At 47.5% G+C, this 23,337-nt stretch overlaps 10 protein-coding genes across 10 annotated transcripts; 5 read left to right on the top strand and 5 right to left on the bottom strand.

Annotated features, from left to right (window-relative positions):
- The first annotated feature begins 228 nt into the window (after positions 1 to 228).
- On the top strand, positions 229 to 1,188 carry F4813DRAFT_252364 (uncharacterized protein). The gene is made up of 2 exons (XM_049240170.1): positions 229 to 515; positions 699 to 1,188. The coding sequence occupies exons 1-2, from the start codon at positions 407 to 409 to the stop codon at positions 1,088 to 1,090; spliced, it is 501 nt and encodes a 166-aa protein (XP_049095526.1). The 5' UTR covers positions 229 to 406; the 3' UTR covers positions 1,091 to 1,188.
- Positions 1,189 to 1,411: 223 nt separating this feature from the next.
- F4813DRAFT_252417 (histone acetyltransferase) lies at positions 1,412 to 3,302 on the bottom strand. Its single transcript, XM_049240172.1, has one exon. It carries the CDS (start codon positions 3,087 to 3,089, stop codon positions 1,599 to 1,601), a length of 1,491 nt encoding a protein of 496 aa, XP_049095525.1. The 5' UTR covers positions 3,090 to 3,302; the 3' UTR covers positions 1,412 to 1,598.
- A 64-nt stretch (positions 3,303 to 3,366) lies between these two features.
- On the bottom strand, positions 3,367 to 4,266 carry F4813DRAFT_252345 (ribonuclease H1 small subunit). Its single transcript, XM_049240169.1, has 3 exons — positions 4,054 to 4,266; positions 3,694 to 3,995; positions 3,367 to 3,633 (listed from the first exon to the last, which is right to left on the bottom strand). The coding sequence occupies exons 1-3, from the start codon at positions 4,190 to 4,192 to the stop codon at positions 3,595 to 3,597; spliced, it is 480 nt and encodes a 159-aa protein (XP_049095524.1). The 5' UTR covers positions 4,193 to 4,266; the 3' UTR covers positions 3,367 to 3,594.
- A 1,378-nt stretch (positions 4,267 to 5,644) lies between these two features.
- Positions 5,645 to 7,580, top strand: F4813DRAFT_252328 (cyclopropane-fatty-acyl-phospholipid synthase). The gene is made up of 4 exons (XM_049240168.1): positions 5,645 to 6,148; positions 6,214 to 6,878; positions 6,958 to 7,213; positions 7,301 to 7,580. The coding sequence occupies exons 1-4, from the start codon at positions 5,753 to 5,755 to the stop codon at positions 7,409 to 7,411; spliced, it is 1,428 nt and encodes a 475-aa protein (XP_049095523.1). The 5' UTR covers positions 5,645 to 5,752; the 3' UTR covers positions 7,412 to 7,580.
- Positions 7,581 to 9,063, bottom strand: F4813DRAFT_252325 (ribonuclease H-like domain-containing protein). Its single transcript, XM_049240167.1, has one exon. It carries the CDS (start codon positions 8,824 to 8,826, stop codon positions 7,750 to 7,752), a length of 1,077 nt encoding a protein of 358 aa, XP_049095522.1. The 5' UTR covers positions 8,827 to 9,063; the 3' UTR covers positions 7,581 to 7,749.
- Positions 9,064 to 9,094: 31 nt separating this feature from the next.
- F4813DRAFT_374206 (MCM-domain-containing protein) lies at positions 9,095 to 12,382 on the top strand. The gene is made up of 2 exons (XM_049244900.1): positions 9,095 to 9,703; positions 9,760 to 12,382. The coding sequence occupies exons 1-2, from the start codon at positions 9,429 to 9,431 to the stop codon at positions 12,335 to 12,337; spliced, it is 2,853 nt and encodes a 950-aa protein (XP_049095521.1). The 5' UTR covers positions 9,095 to 9,428; the 3' UTR covers positions 12,338 to 12,382.
- A 332-nt stretch (positions 12,383 to 12,714) lies between these two features.
- F4813DRAFT_252282 (uncharacterized protein) lies at positions 12,715 to 14,372 on the bottom strand. Its single transcript, XM_049240166.1, has 2 exons — positions 13,079 to 14,372; positions 12,715 to 12,988 (listed from the first exon to the last, which is right to left on the bottom strand). The coding sequence occupies exon 1, from the start codon at positions 14,152 to 14,154 to the stop codon at positions 13,183 to 13,185; it is 972 nt and encodes a 323-aa protein (XP_049095520.1). The 5' UTR covers positions 14,155 to 14,372; the 3' UTR covers positions 12,715 to 12,988; positions 13,079 to 13,182.
- A 252-nt stretch (positions 14,373 to 14,624) lies between these two features.
- On the top strand, positions 14,625 to 16,213 carry F4813DRAFT_383206 (aldehyde dehydrogenase; the record flags this gene model as incomplete). The annotated part of the gene is made up of 4 exons (XM_049245914.1): positions 14,625 to 14,883; positions 14,954 to 15,099; positions 15,157 to 16,041; positions 16,100 to 16,213. The coding sequence occupies 4 exons, from the start codon at positions 14,625 to 14,627 to the stop codon at positions 16,211 to 16,213; spliced, it is 1,404 nt and encodes a 467-aa protein (XP_049095519.1).
- A 2,681-nt stretch (positions 16,214 to 18,894) lies between these two features.
- F4813DRAFT_252183 (uncharacterized protein) lies at positions 18,895 to 20,038 on the top strand. The gene is made up of 4 exons (XM_049240165.1): positions 18,895 to 19,308; positions 19,448 to 19,506; positions 19,641 to 19,767; positions 19,823 to 20,038. The coding sequence occupies exons 1-4, from the start codon at positions 19,204 to 19,206 to the stop codon at positions 19,865 to 19,867; spliced, it is 336 nt and encodes a 111-aa protein (XP_049095518.1). The 5' UTR covers positions 18,895 to 19,203; the 3' UTR covers positions 19,868 to 20,038.
- Positions 20,039 to 21,406: 1,368 nt separating this feature from the next.
- On the bottom strand, positions 21,407 to 22,993 carry F4813DRAFT_383205 (Phosphomevalonate kinase; the record flags this gene model as incomplete). Its single annotated transcript, XM_049245913.1, has 2 exons — positions 21,407 to 22,502; positions 22,734 to 22,993. 2 exons carry the CDS (start codon positions 22,991 to 22,993, stop codon positions 21,407 to 21,409), a joined length of 1,356 nt encoding a protein of 451 aa, XP_049095517.1.
- Between the last annotated feature and the right edge of the window lie 344 nt (positions 22,994 to 23,337).

Below are 23,337 nucleotides of genomic sequence, written 5' to 3'. Positions count from 1 at the left end.
GGAGGAGGAGGAGGAGGAGAAGAGGAAGGCTGCCTGTTCAAGGGGTACATCGTTGGGAGGCGATCAAGGCTACGAGTGTACGAATATATGATGTGATGCTGGGGGGGACTAGAACAAGACTAGAACGAAGTGTCTCGTGAGTGTAATACTCGGAGCGAACACGATGGACAAACTTAGGGTTTCCGCTCTGGATGACGAGAATAGATGGTGACGACGTGTCGTGTTGTGACTGAGAGCAGGAGTAAAGTAAGGTATAAATAGGATCTGCCCCTGAGGCTTAAGACCTACCTTTTTGTCGAGCAGAAACGATCTCTAAGGTAGCCAGCAGTCAAGACTCACACCAACACTCACTTACAACGATTTCGCTTTGGAATATCTCCATCTCCAACCAACCAACACGGTAGTCATGTCGACCAACGCAGAAATCCCGTCGTCGGCCATCCCGGTAATCCTCCTAGGCGAGTTCGAGGCAACAGCTAAAGCCTTCAGCGAGGCCGTACTGCCTGATTTCGATGGTATGTCTATTGCAGTTTAGTTTACCTACCTACCTACCTACCCAGTTACCCAAGATACTCGTCGTTATATAAACCCACCCCTACCACCTTCTTCTTCTTCCTCTCCTCCTCTCCTCCTCCCCTCCCCTTTTCCTAAGACTACCTAGGTAGCTAAAAACTAACCACCCTCCCTCCCCCCCCTAGTCGTATACCTCTCCACAATCCCCGACCTAGCCATCAAAGCCCTCCCCGGCGTCCTCCGCGGCCAAGCCCCCGTCTACCTGCAACCCGACGACAAGCTCAAGCTCGAGACCGCCGCCAGCGCCCCCAAGGCAATCGTCGTCGTCGCCGGCCCCGCCTTCGACGACGCCTTCGTGGCCAGCGCGCAGCAGGCCCTCGCCGCCAACGACTTGCACGTGCCGTTCTTCAAGCAGCGCGAGTACGACGGCAACAGCGATGCCGTCGGTGCCGATGCGGTCGCGGTTGCTAAAACCGCGCATGTCGAGGAGTTGGCCGCGCGCGCCGTCAAGGCGCTGAAGAAGGCGGCTGAGGAGGGCAAGTTGGAGGGCGAGGACGATGGTGTTTATGTTTATTAGGGTGGTTTGCTGCGCTACGTTTCGTTCTTTTGGGACATGATGTCGGATGAGATGAGATGAGATGAGATGAGACGAAAGAGATTCCTGTGATGCGACGGGAAACATCGACGGGTAGATTGCCTTGTGGTTTTTCATTTGCTACCCCTATTCCGTACCTGTTATTCAGATTTCATCTACGAGATTTCCTTGGACTGGATGAGAACACTACTACCTCTTACCTGCGGGGCGGATAACATTGTCAAACTGTCTTCTCTTTTGAAAACCAGTTACCTAACCAACAACCTAAGATATGCTCAAATTGAATACTTCATTCCCTTCGTTGAATACTGCCGAAGCAGGCCGTCTCGCGGAGTGATCGAAATTGAAAACGTTGAATATCACGATAAACAGCACACATACAAGCTGACAAAAACTCTCAGCAGTCCGCAACGAAAATGGGGTATCTAGGTATTCAGTAGTGTACACGTTCCCTTTCTAACGCTATAATAACATCCCAATATTAAACACCTCACCAACCCCAAGTCCGCGAAGAAGCAGTGAACACGGGGGGTCTCCACTGGATGCGCTCGGGCGAAATATATCGCTTCTTCTTTAGCTTAGACTTCTCTCGCTGCTTGATTAATGAGTCCGGAATGACTAGCTTGTGCTCTCCCTTATGATACACTTGCATCTTGAGCGCCTGTAAGGTGTGCTCGACGTCCTGAGTGGTCATGGCGAGCGAAGTCGAGATCTGTTCAATGCTCGACTTCTCATCCCGCTCGTTACACTCAAGCAAAAGTTCCAGTATATTCTCCGACCAGTACTGGCGATAACTGAGAAGACCCAGATCAGACAACGGCTTTTCGGGGGATCCCAGCTTGCCCTCGATTTTAGAGAGCTCATAGGAAAACTGGATTAACAATCTACCGAACCCCTTCCGCTGATACTGGGGCAAGGTGAGAATACAGGCGACGTTGTATCCGTCAGCGCTCTCCTTCTCCTTGGAGAAATAGCCTACGAGATGATGGCCCTTCTCGGATTTCTGTGTCATGACGTAGAAGAGGAAAGGATCCACATCGTAGTAGAGAGTCTTGTGGTCGAGGAACATCTTAGATAACAAGCATAGGTTCCGGCACCAGGTCCGTTGCCGCCGCCCGTCAATCTCAAAGAACGATACGTAGTCGTCTCGGTATATCTCATTGCCGGGCGGATGTTGGAGAGTACACTTATGTCGATGCCGAGAGAAGGCCTTCTTATCGCCATAGTAACTCAGACAGAATTCGCAAATAAATATCATGTCTTCTTGGGTAAACGACTCCGGATATGGCGAGAAGTACCAGGGGAACAGGTCCCATTGACCGAATTGGACTGTGGATATATTTCGTATTCGAGCGAGTTCGGTAGGGTTCTGTGTCATGGAGCCACCGGTCCGCAGCTTTTCTATCTCTGCTTCCCTGCTGAAACCATTCTCTTTCTTAACTTCGTGTATTGGTTCATCTTCATCTATGTCCATCTCGTCGCCATTAGCCGCGGGAGTCTCTCCGGCCTTCGGCTCGAGATCGCGCGGCGTCGACGGGGCTTTCGATTGCGACTGACTATCGGCGAAATCGTTCCACTGAATAGGCGTGACGGCCTCAGACATAACCGATTGTTCCCTCTTCCCAGGTCGCTTCTGTGATTTATTTCCGACGGTTTTCCTCTTGGGCGCGGTAGAATTCTTGCCTTTCCCTTCCTTAGGCTTGTCCTTGTCGGGATTCGGCCACTCGACATCTTGATCGAAATCTATCCTCTTAACGGGTACCCACTCGTCTAATCGCTTGTTGAAGTTGTCGAAGTTGCAGTAGAATTGGCGGCCGCTTTTGGTATCTCTGATGCTCAGAATTTCGGCGCGACGACCTTGTCCGTCCTTCTCGACCATAGCGATGCAACCCACCCGTATCGTATCGGCGGTGGCACGGCTCTTCTGCCGGGGTCCCTCGGGGCCCACGGCAGCCTCGGTATTGAGTGCGCTTGGACTCATGATGAAATCTAATGGCGGCGAGTCTAGTTTTGATGAAATGGTTGTACGGTTGTACGGTTGATAAGAGGAAGATGTAAGTGATTGGAATTATTTTGGAGGGGCAGAGAAACTAAAGCTCCCCGATAAGGTTGGTTGATACCGGTAGTCGGCAACTAAGACTCCCTAAGCTGTGGTACCTGCAGCAGTAGTCAACCAATCATAGCACTCATTGGCTTACACTTATGTACCTAGGTACTTAACTCCGTATATGTATTTGGAACTTGTAATTGATCAAGTTGCAATACAATCTCTTATATTGGCCGCCTAGTATATTAACCTTTAAATTTGGATTCTATTAAGACATATAAGTTCCTTGTATCTACCCATTGTCTCGACTGTCACCTGGGTGAGTGAACTCCTGAACACCATGCCCTTAAACCAAGAGTGACCCGTATGCCAGATTCCCTACAAGACAATATAATATAATATAAGTCTCCGAATCCCAAGGAATATCATATAATCGAGTTTAGTTATCTGAGGCTTTTCCAGATGGATATGAATGTATCTGCATGTCAACTATTAGCTTATTTCCTGTTTCTTTAGTAACATAGTCATGTCAACAAACCTGTCCTGCAAAAGATATCCACTCTTCCATACCTCTCAAGTACGGATCTTCAGTTGAGTCGGCCAAGGTCTCGTGATTCCAGACCACAAATTCATCAAAAGTTCCCTTTCCTTGCATTACACCTACTTCGAGCTGGTCTTCTGGGTCTTCTATAATTTCAAGATCTTCAACCATTTCCTCTCGACTTTGGTCTGGCTTCTTTGGCGTTGACTTCTCAACCACGGAGCCATAATAACCTTCCGGCAACTTCACAACTTTGCCATGAAGCTTACGGCCTCTGATATAAGCCGTCTTTATCTGGTCTGCATTGTTATATTGGAATTAATTGAGTTGCTTAAGGAGTATTTGCTATCGTCATACCTTCACTCTCATTGGGGCTCCAGTACGTTTCAACTGGTTTGACTTCACCATCATGATGTATGCGACATGGTAGTAAGTGGATTTGGGCCTTTTTCTGGATATTCTCCTGAGAGTCGACGGTGAAAACGGGGTGCGCCATCTTGGTGTTTTTTGCTTAGTACTATCGAGAAGTTTAAGTGGTTATTTGCGGTATGGGAATAAAGCTTTACGACGCGTAACAACTAATAAATCAATTAAAGAGCGCGTTGCGTTTGTAAGTGCCTCGATATATGCAAGCCAGTTTATGCATTAATTGGATATATTCAATATACAGGCTTTAGCATATCGCCAAGGCGTATTTCGCCTCAAAAAGGAGTTAATAAAGACCTCATCGATCGAATTCATTGCCTTATTACATATCCCTATTGTCTATTAGTTATCCCTCTTATTTACTACCCTCCTCAATTACCAAATGCTATTTTCGTTACCAATGAACAAGACTTAGAAGTCCTGGCCTTGGATCAAGCCCTATTAGACCTGATATCAAGGACTTTTAGATGATGATATAATGAATGAAGGAAAAGGAATGACTTGTATTGAAAGTGGATGATACTATGTAAAATAGGTGTGTGCGACCATAAATGGTACTTATACTAAAATATGATCACATGATCAGCGTCAAGGTCACCTGATACCCCAGCACCAGTTCACCAAATCCCCTCAAGCTTTCTTTATGTGAATATAGTATAGTTAGGCTATAACTAGTTAGTTATAGATAGATAACTCCCTAGTGTTTCGATAGACGTCCTACCTATCTCATTATTATGACCGGGGGGGAAGATAAAGATTCCGAGATATCATTAACCTAGGTTAGGTAGTTTCTCTCGTAACACTATTCATGGAAGCAGCGGTACTGACCGCCACATGTCTTTCACTGCCCCAAAAGCGATAAAACAGAAAGCAATAAAACATCTACCCAACAAACTCAAGTATGAGCAACTAATAGCATCTTTACTTTCAAAATGTAAAAATTACCATTACTCTTCCAGTCCCAATCTAGGGTAATGCCGCGAGATGTCGTGATACGAACATATCATTTGACCATTCTATCGCGGTATGGAGCCTCAAATGTCAATGCTTATAATCTAACCTAGGTACTAAGCTTCCATGTTTCTGCTATTCCGGCGTCACATATGATCTACTTCCGGTTACAGCAAAGCTTGTAGGACCGAGTAGATGATGTGCATCCTGAAACAGGTTGGGGCCAGTTCGTCTTTTTCTTGTCTTGCATACCCCTGTCCGAACCTGAACGAGTCGGCTCCTCCGTCGAAAGAAACATGGTATTTTCATATTATCGTTTCTGCCCTCACACAGCAGCGGAGCAAAAGATGGGGTGAATGCAACAGTCCACGTACATACCTAGATAGGCGATTTAGACCGCATACTAGTGACGAGTGGACACTATTGCTTTTACGTGACATGGGTGACCTGGAGTCTCCCTAGTGTCGTCTCACTTTCTTCCCTTTGTCTTAGGTTAGTCTTGTCCATATGTTTTTCACTTTATGTTTTTCACTTTATGTTTTTCACTTCTAATATATTATAAGTCTTGGAAGTGCCCTGATATGCTCAGTTATTTAAGAAAGTTATTTAAGAAACCATCAAATATACCCCAGAAAAGTCTTGTTACCCCTTAGTGTTCTTGTAACTACCCTACATAACCATGATCCCACCAATCCCATCAGTCATTGCCCAGCCGCTCACCCGGGGCGCCGATCTAGTCCGCGGAGTTTTAGGAAGCTTAACCTGGGGACCGGCCTTGGCAATAGCTAAGCCGGCTGTGCTTTCTGTCTTCTCTAGGCTCGAGATTGGCACCCTGCTATTAGTTGACGAGCCTACGGGGACAAGAATGGTGTATGGGCAAAGGCTTTCCTCGAAGGGCCCCAAACCCGTCAATGGAGAACGCCCAGCCCGGAAAGCAGACATAATCCCCCGGGTTGAAATTAGAGTGAAAGACGATGCTTTCTGGATGAGACTGCTTCTCTTTGCCGATATGGGGTTTGCGGAATCATATATGCTGGGTGAATTTGAGTGTGTCGATTTGACAGCATTCTTTCAGGTTTGAAGCTTGCCTCGCTTGCCTCTCTTGCCAATATATCACGGCTGACATGGAACTTTTTATAGCTTTTTATTGCAAACCGAGATCAGTTAAGCAATGGCACTACGATATTCTCCTCGATATCTGGAGCGGTATCGAGTATTGCCCGAACTACAAATACGCTGTCGAATGCGCTTTTGAATGTCTCCGCTCACTATGATATTAGTAATGACATGTTTGCGGCTTTCCTCTCGGAGGATATGACTTATTCATGCCCTATTTGGCAGACTCGAGAGGCGTCTTATAAAAACCCCGAAGAAACTCTTGAGGAGGCACAGATGACCAAATTGAGACGGTTCATCGACGGCGCCAAGATCAAGTCTACCGATCATGTTTTAGAGATCGGGACAGGTTGGGGGTCTTTCGCTATCGAGGCCGTTAGAAAGACTAGCTGCCGGGTAACAAGTCTAACATTGTCAAAAGAGCAAAAGAAACTAGCAGAACAGCGGATCGATGAGGCAGGATTTTCAGGTCGGATAGATGTGCAACTACTCGACTACCGTAGCTTACCGGATACGGCGGTTTTTGACAAGATTGTCTCTATAGAGATGTTAGAAAACGTCGGCCAGGAATACATGAGTACGTATTTCGCATGTGTCGATCGGCTGTTGAAGAAGAAAGGCGGCATTGCCATATTTCAGTGCATTACGATGCCAGAAGGGAGACACGAGGCCTATTCCAAGTCCGAAGAGTGAGATAACCATTTGCCCCTTTCGTACCCATGCTAATGACCCTACATGGTGAAAGCCACATGCTAACCGCCTCGGTAGTTTCATAAACAAACACATTTTCCCCGGCGGCTATCTTCCGTCCACCATCCAACTCCTTAACCACATCTCGAAGGAGTCCAAGGGAACGCTAATCATAGAGCGGGTTGAGAACATCGGAGGCCACTACGCGAAGACGCTGCGTCTCTGGAGGGAGAATTTCATGCTCAACTTCGAGTCCAAGATTCGACCGGCGTTGGAGGCGGAGCATCCGCGTATGTCAGCGCGGGAGGTAGACGTGTTTAGACGGAAGTGGGAGGTATGAACTTTTACTATTCCCTCTATATAACCCTAACACTATGAAAAAGAATACGTACACGATGCAGATTTGCTAACATCTCTATAGTACTATTTCGCCTACTGCGAAGCTGGGTTCGTGACAAAGACCTTGGGCGACGTCATCATCACGGTTGGAAGGGAGGGAGCGATGGAATTGATGGAAGATATTCCTGTTTAATAAAAATAGAGGGCGTGGTCGAAGGGACGTATAGAAGATAGTTCCCTTTTTAGAGACGATTATATTACCCTTTTGTACGATTGCACGGTGTGGCATACACCTGGATTTGGAATAGAGGGTATTACGATTGTGTGTTCTAGAGAGAGATATAGAATAGGAGTACAGCTCTATAGAGTGCTAATAGGAGATGTTCACCTAGTAACGCTGGCAACTGGGAATAAGAAAGTAACAATTAGGTATTAGGTACTGATGAGGTTACTATAGTCTTAAACCCGCGAAGAGCTAGTATAAGATCATTCAAGAGCATACTTCCTTTTATTTCACCTATTTCGTCTGCATCAATGCCGCTTCTTTTTCTTCTTCCCCGTTCCTTTCTTTGACTTTGCTTCTTGCCCTTTACTACCATCTACACCTACCTTCTCGCTCGCTATCGTTTTCTCCGTAGGCAAGCCGTACTTACCCGCGTGTTGGACGTCAAAATCGGACTTTCGTTTCCGGAAGAGCAGCATGGCGACTCGCGCGTCCTCGATACTCGAATGATGGCCAGTCTGAATCTCAACTCCTAATACCTCGCGCGCCAGGACCCTGAGCGCCGGTTTGGGTCCGTGCCCGTATTGCCTATACCCGGCGAACCGTGCAGTGTCCCGGATCTGCCCCGAGGGATGGTCTAGCTGTAGCACGGCTAGGTCGTGCCGGATATCGTGGCCGACGATAATGCGTCCACGCATGAGCACCGCGACAGCTTCTTGCACCTCGTCGAAGCTGCGTGCGACGGGTAATAATATGCGCGGAGTCAGACCCGTTATATGAGTTCTCCAGTCGGTCACAGGCTCGCGTGGCCGCACGAACGAGTCGTACACCTGTCGTCCGTGGAAATCGACAACGCTGACACGTGCTAGCACCGATTCCCGCCCCTCGGGTCCTATACCAACCATCTCACAGTCTAACGCTATGTACTTGCCGACGTCGACTCCGGGCGCCAGTCCCTCGTTGACACGGGCCGGCTCGGCGGCCATAAGGGAGGCATTGTTTTTGACGCCCAGGTTGTAGGCCTCAGCCAAGTCCTCTGGCGATATGTCATTGTCCTCGGCCCAGAGAGCGAGTGAAGGCGTGATAGTTGCTGGTGTGCCTTTGGCAATGGCAGAGGATTGGGCGACGCCCATTGGTTTCTTTAATGGATGTGTATAAGTGGGCTTACGAGAAGACTTATTAGATGTGTTTGATAATGGCCGCTGCTCCCGCCGCTGTTTGGATGGGTTCTGTAGCTTCTGCCGTTTTGGCTGAGATTTAGACGGGGCTCCCTCGTCGGCTTTCCGCTTAACTGTAGCTTTTGTCGCCGATGAAGAAGTTGCGGTAGACTCGGCCTTTATCTTTCCTTGTAACTTCTTCCAGTTGGATGACAATTCTTGCGCCATGGTTTCAGTGTCACCGCGCAGTGAAGATCATTATATATGAATGAATGTTGGGTTGAGGAGTTATCGTACCAGCGCATGAATAATGTATTTGATTGCAGTCTGAATTACTATGCGGGATTACCGAAGAAATTATCGAATATATATATCATGTAAAATACAGATTTAATTTGTAGACGGAAATCTTGATTTAAATTTGGGATTCCATGGTTGTACTTTGAAGTTGCGACAACTGATAGAAGTTTCAATTTTCTGATTCTTCCGTTACTGTGCTGGCTTTAATCCTAATCCCTCATATATGCATGAGATATTCACATAAACCATATACCTCACTAGAGCAAAGACCCATATGTCTTGGCATCTGCAAGCACTTAAAGTTCTACAATTTAATTGGTTGGGCCTAAAATCGCGTCCCCCAATTTCATAAGGCGCGACGCGTCTGAGTCCCATTTCTGCATTTCTGCATTTCTGCCCCTCTACTCCTTAACTTTTCTATCGAGGTGAATTCTTGTGTGCTTGTGATTGCGATAATACCAATCCCGATATATCTCAACACCGAAACCCACACGCCTTCTTAATATCGGCACGGATCATATACCTTCATAATGGCGACCCCAAGTGACGCCGGAATACTCATGTCTGATGCTCCATCCAGGGCTGCGGCAACTCCCAGACCGAGACAGTTTAACAGAGGTTCTTCGGCACGACCTCGAGGGCCTCCCTCCGAAAGTCTAGCCGCCCATAGTGACGATGAGGCCGAAGGATTTGCTGATGATCAGATTCCCGGCCGCTCAAGACAACGAGACCCTGCTACTATTCCTCGAGTAGAAGATAGGATTGGTATTACCGTCCAAGAGCATTTTGAAACCTTTATAGAAGAGTAGGCTTTATCTTCCTAATAGCGTATAGCACATAATTAGTTAACAGAAGGACTAGATTTATCGACGACCCTGTATCATCCGGTGCGCCAACGTCCAGTGCTGTCACTACAGACAAATTCTACGTCGCCCAGATCCATGGCATGCGAATCTACCAACTATCAACCTTTTACGTCAACTACAATCACGTTGCTAGCTACCAAAATGGCGGTCTAGCCAATGCCATCAATACTCAATACTACCGATTTCTCCCTTTCCTCACCAATGCCCTCCACAATATGATCGCCAAGTACGAACCCCAGTACTTCCGCGAGCATCGACAGGCGACTACTTCTAGTAACCAAACAACATCAGGCGGAAGTAATATTGGCTCTGGAAGCCAATCCGAGCTGCAGGGCAGCAAGACGGCAAACCAGCAGACGGATAAACTATTCGCTATTGCTTTCTACAACCTCCCCCTTGTCTCCCGAGTTCGTAGTTTACGTGCCAAGAACATTGGTCAGCTCCTTTCTATATCTGGAACCGTCACACGTACCTCTGAGGTCCGACCAGAACTCTCCCTTGCAACTTTTAACTGCGAGACATGCCGTTCGGTTATTCCAAATGTTGAGCAGACGTTCCGGTATACCGAACCTACACAATGCCCTAATATCCAATGCGGAAACCGTCTGGCATGGCAACTCGACATCCGACAAAGTACTTTTGTCGATTGGCAAAAGGTCCGCATTCAAGAGAACAGTTCTGAAATTCCTACGGGGAGTATGCCGAGGACGATGGACGTCATCCTGCGAGGTGAGATGGTGGACCGTGCAAAGGCAGGCGAGAAGTGTATCTTTACTGGTGCATTAATTGTGGTGCCCGATATAAGTCAGTTAGGACTTCCAGGTGTAAGGCCTACGGTGATGCGAGATGACCGCAATGCGCCGCGCGGCAACGACGTTGGTGGTAATGGAGTGTCAGGCCTAAAGTCTCTGGGTGTTCGCGACCTAACTTACCGGTTGGCTTTTCTAGCTAATATGGTCACCCCTGATACATCTACACCTGGCCAGTCTGCTTCTCGTCAAGTTCACGATATTATCAATTCCTTAACTCAAACCTCCACCGACACGGCCGAAACAGTCGAAGAGGCACAAACAGCTGTGCTAAACTCTATGACGCCCAGCGAGATCGACGAGCTCCGTGAGATGGTCCATAGTGACCACATCTACCACCGCCTTGTGCAATCACTCGCGCCTACGGTATACGGCCACGAAATCGTCAAGAAGGGTCTCCTCCTACAGTTGATGTCTGGTGTCCATAAGACTACAGCTGAAGGCATGGCCCTTCGAGGTGATATTAACATCTGTGTTGTGGGTGACCCATCTACCTCGAAGTCTCAATTCTTGAAATATGTCTGCTCCTTTGCACCGCGTGCAGTCTACACGTCTGGCAAAGCCTCCTCAGCTGCTGGTCTCACAGCTGCGGTAGTCAAAGACGAAGAGACGGGCGAATTCACTATCGAGGCTGGTGCTCTCATGCTGGCTGATAACGGCATTTGCTGCATCGACGAATTCGACAAGATGGATATAGCAGATCAAGTTGCTATCCACGAAGCTATGGAACAGCAGACGATCTCCATCGCCAAAGCCGGTATCCAAGCTACCCTCAACGCGCGGACATCTATTCTTGCCGCCGCAAATCCGGTTGGTGGACGGTACAACCGTAAGACCACGCTGCGAGCCAACATCAATATGTCAGCACCTATCATGTCCCGTTTTGATCTCTTCTTCGTCATCCTTGACGAGTGTAATGAGACAGTGGACCGTCACCTAGCAGAGCATATCGTAGGCATACACGCACTACGCGACAGCGCTATTGAACCAGAATTCAGCACCGAGTGCTTACAGCGATACATCCGGTTCGCGCGCACCTTCCGGCCTGAGTTCACGCCTGAGGCTAAGGAACGTCTCGTCGAGAAGTACAAGGAGCTACGTGCCGACGATGCCCAGGGCGGCGTGGGCAAGAACAGCTACCGTATCACCGTCCGTCAGCTCGAATCCCTAATTCGGCTGTCGGAGGCTATCGCCAAGGCGAATTGTATCGAGGAGATCACGCCTGAGTTTGTAGACGAGGCGGCCAATCTTCTTCGCCAGAGTATTATATCTGTCGAACACGACGATGTTGAGATGGATGAAGACGAGGATGAGACACCTGAGGACTCGGCAACGCTTGTTGCTGCCGCGGACCAAGCTACACGTGCTTCTTCAGTCGCGCAGGGCCAGGATGAGGAGGGTGATTCTCCCATGGATGATGGCGAGAATGCGGGTGCGGATGCACAAGGTAGTAGGGAACCTAGCTCCGCAGCACCGGCAAAGAAGAAGACGGCGATTACGTATGAGAAGTATATCAACATGGTGAATATCATCGTGTCGCGAGTGAACGAAGACGAAGCGTCAGGATCTGGAGAGGGCGTGGATGGTGAAGCGCTGGTGGAGTGGTACCTCGAGCAGAAGGAGGATGAGCTAGAGGGTGAGGAAGATTATCATCGAGAGAAGGATGTTGCGAAGATGGTGCTGAAGAAGATGGTCAAGGTAAGTTTTTCTATTTTTTCGCAATACTCACGGTCACTAGACTTTTTTTGTGGTTATGTTACTTGACTCGATGCTAACGGAAGCAAATAGGACAACATTCTGATGGCGGTACGCGGCGAGGGCCTAACTGAGGAGGGCGATCCGGCCGCCCCCGCAGATGGCGGGCCTGCGCCTTCGCAGAAGGTCGTATATGTCCTACATCCTAACTGCGCCATAGAAGAGTACTAGGAGATGGGATACACGTAAAGTAAAACATATGTACTATTTGCATGCGCACGAAGCTTAATGCCGGAGATGAGATAGACTTGTTGACGTTGTATGACGGGATGTAGGTAAACGTTTCATGTCGAAGAATACTCCTAAGAAAGGATGAGCGAAATGGAATAGCAGCAGGCGTCTGGAGTCCGGCTATAAAGAAGATATTATTGACCTACTACGGGCAGCCCAAGGCAAAGGGCAGATAGCCCAGTATATCTAGTAGGTATACCTACGCTTAGGCTAAATGATATATAAAAATTTCACGAACTATACATGTACACATGCTTGATCTGAATTATAAGGGTGGTATCGTAGATTGACGGGCATATTATTCAATGTAGGAGGTAGTCTCACGCTTGAGGTGGGCTGCGTTGACGTATTTACTCTTTTTTAATATGTTGGTATATAAAACTAAGCTAAGCTTGCTATACTTGATATATTCAGAATGTTGGGAGTCCTCTATTTACACGTACTCGGCTTGTCAGCGATGTCACATTGTTTTTAAGCGTCTGTGCCTGGCTTCGGTCTCTCGGGGAAACTCTTGCTTACCATAGAGATTCAGTACGGTAAAATTGAAATTACATATCAACACACGCACCCTATTACTTCAAGCTCGGGGACATGCAAAATGCCGGGTATCATGATTTTTAGAATCAAAAAAGCTTGCTCAGGACTCGTTTAGCCTCCTCGGGGGCTAGGTCTACTGCCTTCTTCGCCACGGTAGCTTGCTTGAACTTCCGAATACTCTTATCCTCCGATTTACTTGCTGCAGCAGAGCCAGCACTGTCGCCCTTCTCTTCCCTGCTCCTCTTTGCTGCCGCTTTGGTCTGCATGCCTTCCAACATCTTAGCTCTCTCGATGTTCCGCACGAACTCCTTGTTCTCCTTGGTCGACTTGCTGATTTCCGCCCTCATCCTGCTCGTCCGCTCCGCCATTTCCGAGTTGATCTGCTCGGTCAGGTTGTGCCATTTGAAGCCCTTGAGGTAGAGCAGGCTCCAGATATCATCTCGGTAGTAGGTATTCTTCTTCCCGCCTATCGTCCGAGCATTCAGGAGGTCGACGGCTTTCTTGGCGTCTTCCTTGCGCACGAATTCTACCCAGCCGTCCGTGTACATGTGCTTCTTATTCCCGCCCTGTCGGACCCGTCGAGAGCGCTCTTGGGGATCCTCGGGCGTGAGGAATATCCTGTTGATCTTGCCGTATGGCTCTAGGAGCGATCGTAGCTTGGCGGGTTTCATGAAGGGCGGTACGCGAGAGAGGTAGACGAGACCGGATTTCTTTACGGCTGTCTCCGTAGCTACCAGGTTCTTTTTGGTCAAGGGACGCGAAACATCTGGTAATTCTGGCAGGGCGTCTAGCTTGTTTTTTAACTTGTCTCCGTCTGCTTTCGCATCTGAGGTTTCTCGTTGCGAATGGTCTCGTTTTATGGTATCTTCATGCTCGGATTCCTCTCCGGCGCTGACTTCTTCGATGTCATCATCACTAGCAGCATCTTCACTTAATTTGCGACGCTTTGCGATTCGACCACCTTTCTGTAATTCTTCCGCCTCGGAGTTGTAGCCCTGGCTATCGTCGTCGTCGCTCTCATCTGCGTCTAGAAATGTATTCCTCTTCTCCGGGGGCATGTTGTTTGGTGAAATTAATTATTGGCTAGTATATACAGTCCTATAGCCTGGTTTTGGAAGGGTAATTGGCAAATTGGATGGTCGACTAGCTAGTGTTTGGTTACTAGCAAAGACTACTTCGTAAATCTAAAGAAAATAAAATAAAATGGAGAGTTCTCGATAAGACTCGCTGATAAGATACAGTTAGAGAGAGAAAGAGGGAGAGAGTGGATTCAATTACGAATAACATTTACTTATCGGGATCTTTTGAGGGGTCGCCGATCCCCCGCTACCATTGATTTTAATCAGTGACGTTTATCTCCAACGGATCGTTTAATTTCCGTTTAGTTCAAGATAATCGAACTAGATTGGAATCTGAGTTGATATATAAGTCAGTTTTCATTATATCGCAATCATAAGCAGCCCTCTATTAAATCTGCATATCTCTCTCTTTTAAGTATATTCCCATTATAGTGTACCATACCGACAAAATGTCTGTCGAAGTCCTCACAACCATCTCGCCTACTACAAACGAGCCGATATTGACTCGCAATGGCGTTACGGTTGCTGAATTGGAAGAAATCCCTAAGATTGCCGCCGAGAAATTCCAGAGTTGGCGTCAGACCTCGTTGACGGACCGCCAGATCATAATTAAGAAAGCGTTAAAACTACTGGAGAAGAAAAAGGATGATCTTGCTGAGGAGCTTACCGTCCAAATGGGACGACCTATTGCTTACACTGGTGTTGAAAGTAAAGCTCATCACTTTGCCCCCTTTAACTAATAGTTAGTAAATGGCCATTCAGGCTAACTCTACATTAGTCACAACGGCCATCAAACGTGCAGACTACCTCATCAAGATCAGTGAAGAAACACTGAAAGATACCGACGGAGAGGCGGAGAAGGGATTCAAGCGATTCATTCGGAAAGTTCCCGTTGGCCCTGTCCTCATAATCTTCGCCTGGAATGTGAGACAATCAAATACACTTGACTATATTCTTGAATCCAGCTGATTTCCGTCTCAGTACCCTTACCTAATCCTTGTCAACTCGCTTATTCCCGCTTTACTTGCTGGCAATACCGTCATTCTCAAGCCTTCCCCACAGACCCCTACGATTGTAGAGCAGATCGCCAAGGTCTTTGCGGAGGCGGGACTACCCGCCGGTGTCTTGCAGTATTTCCACTGCGGGTCGCCGCTGATCATGGAGTCAGTGGTACGGGATCCGAAGGTATCTCTAATCTGCTTCACCGGTTCGGTGGCGGGAGGCTTGTCGGTCCAAAAGGCCGCCTCTGATCGAATCGTCAATGTTGGCCTAGAGCTCGGCGGTAAAGATCCCGCATATGTCAGGGGAGATGTAGACTTGGACTGGGCAGCTGCTGAGATTGTCGACGGATCCATTTTCAACTCGGGGCAAAGTTGCTGTGCCATTGAACGTGTTTACGTCGACGAGAATATTTACGATTCATTCATCGAAGCAGCCCAAAAGGTTTTGAAGGACTACAAGGTTGGCGATCCTCTTGAAAAGGAGACTCAGATCGGACCGGTCATTTCGAAGCGGTCAAAGGAGGCCATCGAGACTCACATAAAGGACGCTTTGAGCAAAGGTGCGAAGGACGCAACGCCGGAGAACCCGACATTTTCGAGTCTCCCATCGAAAGGAAACTTTGTCAAACCCACCCTCCTTATCGATGTCAACCATAGCATGACAGTTATGACGGAAGAGACGTTTGGGCCCGTTATTTCCATCATGAAAGTCAAGTCTGATGAAGAGGCTGTGTCATTGATGAATGATAGCGAATTTGGCCTCACAGCTAGCATATGGACCAAGGATACGGCCAAGGGCTATGAGTTGGCGGAGCAAGTCGAAGCGGGAACCGTCTTTGTCAACCGCGCAGACTACCCCAGCCCCGTAAGTTTTTACGCGGATGGATCCGATAAATTATAGCATGCTAACATGATAACTTTAGGATCTGGCCTGGACGGGTTGGAAGAACTCGGGCAAGGGTGTGACTCTAAGCAGATTTGGGTTCGACCAGTTTGTGAAGCTGAAGAGCTATCATTTGAAGGACTACCCAAAATAGAATGGAAATGAGAATCAATCATAAGCAGGGGTTAGAGAATCGTTCTAGAATTACATATCGCGCCATTTATTTTCCTTGGGCTATTTGGACGGGGGGGTTGTGTGAGCCTATCGGAAGATCGCGGGTGGAAAGCTATGCCGTTTTGGTGATCTGCGTGCCTGTTTCATGTGTCGTCAGACCAGGGATAATATTATGCGAGTTAAACAGGTATATATGATATTAGGTACGGATTACACGTGTAGGTTCCTAATTAGCTACAAGTATTGACGGTAACTACCTATTGCTTCTTCGCTCTTTGAAAACATTACACACCAACTACCTACATAGGTAGGTGCATACACATATTTATTTTCTTTCAAACATTATCATCGATGAGAGGCATTCACTGTATTGCTAGAACTTGTCTTTAGCCTTGAATTGCTCGAGGCTAGACACGATACGCATTAGCCTATCGGTTGCCGCATATTATTGGATCCGAAAGATGGCTGTTCGGAACTTCGAAATCAAATAGGCTCAAAGCTGAGACTAATCTTAACCAGTAGCGAGGTTGCTCTGTTTTTGTTTTTGTTCCTGATTTCGGAATGACGTCCCTTCACATAACATAGATATGGGTAAGATACGGCATTATGTTAACGAGAAAGACCGCGTGGTTCCTGAGTGTTGACTAAGTCTCTAGAATAAGTACTTGCTGATTATCGTACAAGTAAAAGAAATCGGCCATCGGCCCGTATACTTCAGCTATATATAGAATCTGATCCTGGTGGACGACAGACAAAGATCAGGAGACGGTTCTTGTTGACAGGCTTCGGAATTCATGATAGCTATTAGGTACATGTAAAGACGAAGGGAACAATATATGTATAAGACTTTGTGCTGTTTCGCGGGGTACTAGATATCACTCCTCGTCAAAATAACTTTTAATGTTTACCTGCAAACAGGCAGGTTGGAGGCTATATAAGTGAATGCCGGCGAGACAGTCTCGACCCCACATTACGGCATCGACAACGGGAACCTGCAGGCTGCAGGTGACTTGGTTAGTGTCACTACATAATAAATGTCATTTAGATAGGACAGATATCTAGATCGAATGTCTTCACGGAGAGGGCGAGAATTGCTTAGTTCGTCTTTATCCTAAGATGTATAAAAGAGTTGGTAAAAGTGTGACATTGCCTTCAAGGAGGTTATACAAATTTATATATTATTGGCTGCTAGTCGATGTTACTAACCTGTGTACCTATGTAGTGTTACTAGTGTTATTAATGTAACTAATGTACGTAACCGTGGTGGAATTGGAAGTCTTGGAAGCCTTGAACACGTAATAGGTAACCTACAGACTTACGAAATCACCTGACTCAAATGACTAAGCCGATATTTGTTTCAGGATATTCTAGCTTGGCGTTTAATTGAGGACCCCCCCTGGTCCCCTGGTCCCCTTGTTTTGACCCCTTGTCACTAGAGAATTGCCACATTCCACATTCCGGGGCGTGCCAACTTTTAATTTGACCGACGATACCAACTATTACCTTATGTTATTGCTTCCACATATTATCTTATTATGTATTCTATTATTTTTCTACATAGACTATTTCTTGGGCATACTTGCTTGTACTTGACCTTACACCGACTGGCTGGTTCTTGGTGTATTGAATTCCCTATGTCTTTCGTTATTACCGTCGTCTCTCCTTGTTTTTAAAACCGAGTTCCCTGCAATACGCAGCACACACGTTCGTTTCTTTGTGATATCTACTTCGTATCTCTCTTTCGTTTAAATCCGTCTTATTGTTGCCATTGTTGTTATATTGCTACTATTGCGCCCTGCTTGATAAGACCAGACTGGGCCTTTCCAATTCGCCATCATCAACCAACCAACCAACCAACCCTTGGCCAACTGCTCAGCCTGTTCAGCTAAACCGTAGCTGGCATAACACACTCTTTTAACACTTTATAACCCGTTTCGTGAGGACCCTGCGCTCGTAGGGTTTAGCTTGCAGCCTTTTTCTTTCAGCTCTCGCTTCCCCCGCTCCCGTCGATCTGTCAGACTTACAGCCACCGAGCCCACCAAGTTTTTTTGATCATCAGTTTCGCTCATAAACGCAAAAGAAGCCTTGTCCGGAGACCCAGACGATTTATCGTTATTATTTCCCCGTCGTCGTCATCGTCACCATCAGCATCAGCATCAGCACCAGCATCCTTCGCCGTCCCATCCATCTCATCCTACCCTTACATAACATCCGTATAAGGCAGGCATTCAAAAGATAACGCTCACCGTAGTCCAACAACTCACTCTTATTCCTTTTTAGCAAAGGGGTTCCGCTCTTTTTTTTTTTTTTTTTTTTTTTTTTGCCATCCTTTTGAAACTCCCTACCGCTTGGTTTTCTTGCTCTTGTCTTGTCTTGCATGATTGTTGATCAATCACCGGCTGCCTCGATAGAGTCAGGTGCCTGACCTGGTATAACCTACATATTGATACATCTACTCTTATATGACTCTCCTACGCAGAAGCGTACATACAACGTACATACATTTTGTTTTGTTTCGTATCTGCAGCTTCCGCTATATTGCTCGCGCATATATCGCATTGAGGGGGGCAACACTGGATCAATCATAATTCTACTCTACCTCTGCTACCGCATCGCACCGCACCGCATCGCATCGCATCACATCGAATATCCTCTTTTTTTGGCACCTGAAAACCTCGATTATACTCGGATCCGTTACTACGACACTGGGGCCTAACGTCGTTTCCAGGCACAGATCTCGTATACTCGTATACTTGTTAAATTATCTTTTGCATCCACTTGGTATTCAGCTTGTCACTTGCTGCCAACAATTTCTTTACATCCGACTCCTTTGTGTAAGACCGACTGCCAACTTCTTCCGCTCGTCATCTTGTTGCACACACATTCTGCTCCGTCTCATCTTGCCCTATCTTGTTTATTTTGCTGTCCGAAAATAAAATTTCTTAAATCCAACCGGTACTACGACACAAAATGACGAGCTGCATTGGTGGTTTCCGCGCCTTTACGGCAAGATTACAAAAACTCATTGGTGTCAAGTCCTCTAAACCGGTTTCTGAGAAACCGGCGCTGCAGATTGTAAGTCTGTTCTTTGGCATCTTTGTCATCTTCACCTACTGTATATACATCGTGGATTGCCTACTCTGGATATCCGATATGCCTCATCTAATAATAGTATTCGACCGTCTACTGTCGCTAACATGGTTTTTTCTTACAGTCAGCACCGTTCAACTTCAAGCACGAGACGCTCTCATTGCCGGGTGTGTCGGAAGATGAGTAAGCTCTTCCTCTTTTCTCCTATTTCACTCTCCGTCGCTCGTATTATGCCCAATCGGCTGTTGGCACCTTTTACTTCGCCGCAATCCTTTCGGGTATCTACAATCTTGGCTAATGTATTTTTGGGGATATAGGATCGCCATACTGAAGGAGCAAGCAGCCTCATCCCGCTTTGGAACCGCCGACTCGTCGTCCTTCGGCACTCCGCGCAGGGCCCCGCCTCCGCCTTCGTCGTTACGTCCCGTCACGCCTGTGCTGAAGGTTAGTTTGAATCACTCGGTTCTTCTGTAGGGTTATTGTGACTGACGAATGCTAGGTGACGCCAAGCACCCCTATCACCCCTATCGAAAACCTCATCTAAAGCTAGATGAGGGATTTCTTCTCTAGGTCATTTTTTCGAAATGGAGGGAATAGATATCAGACGTGACTGTAGCTTTTACTATCTGCCTCGTAGCGGAGAGCATTGTACGGCTTTATACTATGCGCGGGTCTCTTAGCTTCCTCGACACTTCACATAATAGGCGGTCACCCGACGAACGAATTCACGAACACGGAACACGGCAATACAGCACAGGGGGCTTGGTGTGTAGGATACCAAGTGTGCTGCATTAGACTTTACTTTTCATTTCTCTTATAAGCAATTCACCCATCCATCCATTCGGGCGTTAGGTTTGGGAGGGCGACGGACATTAATTCACTGGCTGATTTATTGATTCCCTGGCATCGGTGGCTTAATGGAGGCGGCGTTTGAAAGAGGAAGGTTGTTGTATTGGCGTACGTAACATGAATACATGAAACTGCAGAACTGGTTTCTCGGCGAGTTTAGGTACCTGGTGTATGCGGTGTCTTGTACTTGATACATACATACCAATGTTATTTTGACAGAATGAGCTGCCTCGCCCATGCTAGATTTCGTGAGACGACGCACGGGAGCAAATAACTCGACTTGCCAGGTATTTCAGACGTAACGGCTTCTTGCCGTTGGAGCGATCGAACTCGAGATGCGGTGGCACCGGATGTATTGCCATCTCGTACTTCCTAGAGTTGTGCGAGGACAAACAAATAAAATGGTAGGTGGTAGATTTGGGTGCATGATATACAAATCTCGTTACCCAACGTTACCAATAGGGTTCTCCATCGCAAAGTTATTTCATCCTTTTTTTTCTTGGTTAGATCTCGGCTGTTGATACTTAGTTCGTCCATCCCATAGGTAACTTACTGCTTTAAGCCTCCTAGCAAACACTTCTATTTATAGACCTTGTATACTTCGGCAAAACGAGCCGATATCTATCTAGGTACCTAGGTAGGCAAGGAGGTGGAAGGAAGATCAACTCCGAGGACTTAAACACTCGGCCTCGCATGAATTCGCCAAAAACCCTGTCCCGGTGTCTGCCGGCACGACTGCATAGGCAGATTGTTGGCGCGGTGGAAGGTGTATTAGAGTTATAGTATGAATACTTTACACCACGTCGTGTTGCCCAGAGTATGTATCTCTAGTAACCTCATTCTACTGATGTAGGTAGGTGGTTTAGGGAGGGGCAAGAGGCAGTAATGATATATTTAAGGTAGGTACCTAGGTAATATGGGTAACCTACGAGACCATGGCATGATTTGGGTAATATCTGCTCTGCCTATAGTCTATACATCTATTCGAAATATTAAATCATCAACATATAGTATTCATCCGTTCTCTATCAGCAGACGTCACAGGTTGACATTCAATCCAGGTAAACTAGATCTAATTCAGAATCTTATCTATTCCCCGACTAGCTACCTGATTCATAGCCGAGCTTCTATAAAATAGCTACCTGTCCATCTTTCCAAATCCCCCTGACGTGTCTAAATACTATGTGGGCTCTAAAACTCTTGCCTTCGCCCTTTTATTTATTTATCCTCTCCCTCAGACAAGCCCTAACCATCCATTATACTGCTCCAGCCCCTCCCTCTTCACCCCCTCCATCTCCCCCTTCACGCCCAACAGCTTAACCTTAACGCCCTTCTCCTGACTCCACCCCTTCAAAAACTCCCTGATCCGATCCTCCGTCTCCCCGTCGTCCCTAACCAACAAAGCCAGAGCATCGTATCCCCCCGCCCCCGGCGCCACTCCCTCATATACACCCTCCACGCGTGCCAGCGCGTCCAGCAGCGCGGTCTGGCTCTCCGGCTCGATTGGCACGCCACTTGCGGCGCTCATCTCCCGTACTAGGACGCGTATTTCCTCCACGGCCTTTCTAATCTCGTCCTTGCGATCACTGCTTAGCGCCGCGCCGAGCGCCTCGTTGCGCGCCTGTAGATTGCCCCATAGGGTCTTGGCGCCGGCTGGGTCGGTCTGATCGCGCCATTTGAGGACTTGCTTGACCATGCCGACGGTCTGGCTACCGCAGTCGACGTCGCACATGCGCAGCGTGACGCCCGGCGGTATGCGCGCGTTGTCCTTGCGAAACTCGGCGTCCCACTCGCGCGCCACGCACGCTGCTAGCGCGGGAGCGAAGCCCGGAGCGCCGATCTCGGGGACGTCGCGTAGGAGAGATGGGGAGAAACGCCGGTATACGCAGCTGCCGTACACGGCGGCCGCGACATCGAAGCCAGAACCTACTTTACCTTGGGCGGCGGAGTGGGCTGCCTGCGCTAGGTTGTGTAGCGTACGTTTGCCTTCTGCTGAGTCTACATCGAAGGCAGATTTGGGAAGGTAGTGCGTCAGTAAAGCAGCGGTAAGTGCCGTAACAAGGGCCGCAGAGGATCCAAGCCCAGTCTTGTGAGCATCCTTGAGCTTTGTGGGAAACTTGGCGAAGCGACCTGCCGCGCCTGAGTGTGAGTGGTGCTGATGGTGATGGTGGTGCGAATGAGATTGTGAGTAGTAGTCGTTGTCGGCCAAAATGATTAGCTGTACGGGCTTAAAGGTGTATGATGACGCGGCATGGCCAACCGTTTGGATGTAAGTGAGAGCGTAGGCCAATGTGACCTCAACAAAGTGATTAGGATTTATATTCGAACCGCTGTTTGGTCAACTTGTAAGTATATAATATAACCATATGAGAATATTTGTAGTGTAATAAGGTAAATATAAGACTAGGATGGCGATCCAAGGATGGGGGGTATGTAATTATATGAGTGCGTTATCCCTAGTTACAACCTCGTAAAGATAGGCACAATTGTATTGAAACCCCTAGCAAACATATGGAAATCTTGTAAGAAAGAACCGGAAAGAAACAAAAGACAGTACTTACACTTGAAGCTGAGTTAGCTTAATTCCGCCATCCTCGGGAGCTAGGTGGTACCCGTAACGCCATTGAGCTTCGAGGAATTGAGGGCTTTCAACGACGATCTCGCTCAACTGAACACCCTCGCTTGTTTTGATCTCCTGGGCAATGACATTGATGCGAGCACTCAAGCCAAATACGAGCCCCGTATGCTGACGGTCGAGGACTAAGAAGCCTCCGGCCAGGAGCACCTTGCCCGGAGCGGAAATAGCCGTCGTGTTCGGCATCTGGAAAGTCTACCCCGCGTGTTCTCCGTATATAAATCAATTAGATAGAAGTGAAGTACCTAACGATCGACAGGGGAACTGGTCGATTAGAACCCGCTTTTTATTATTAATAAGTTCAGCAATTCAGCTTGTGTTATAAATGCTATGAATGAACTTACCGCGAGTTGGAGTTTAGGTTAGGATATCTCCAACGTTAATAATAGGGGGGGCCGTTGTGCAAGTTTGAACTTTTAAAAGACGGGACAGGAATGGCCTAACCTTTTTCTAATTTACTGCGGGGACCGGGGGCGGGAAATTGGAACTCTCCATCTAACTTGCCTCCCTTACCTTGACATTATGTACCT

Source organism: Daldinia decipiens (assembly GCF_022478715.1).
Source record: "Daldinia decipiens strain CBS 113046 unplaced genomic scaffold F4813scaffold_46, whole genome shotgun sequence".
Lineage (NCBI taxonomy): Eukaryota > Fungi > Ascomycota > Sordariomycetes > Xylariales > Hypoxylaceae > Daldinia > Daldinia decipiens.
Note: the sequence above shows the minus strand (reverse complement) of the source record. Positions and strands in the feature narration are given on the sequence as shown.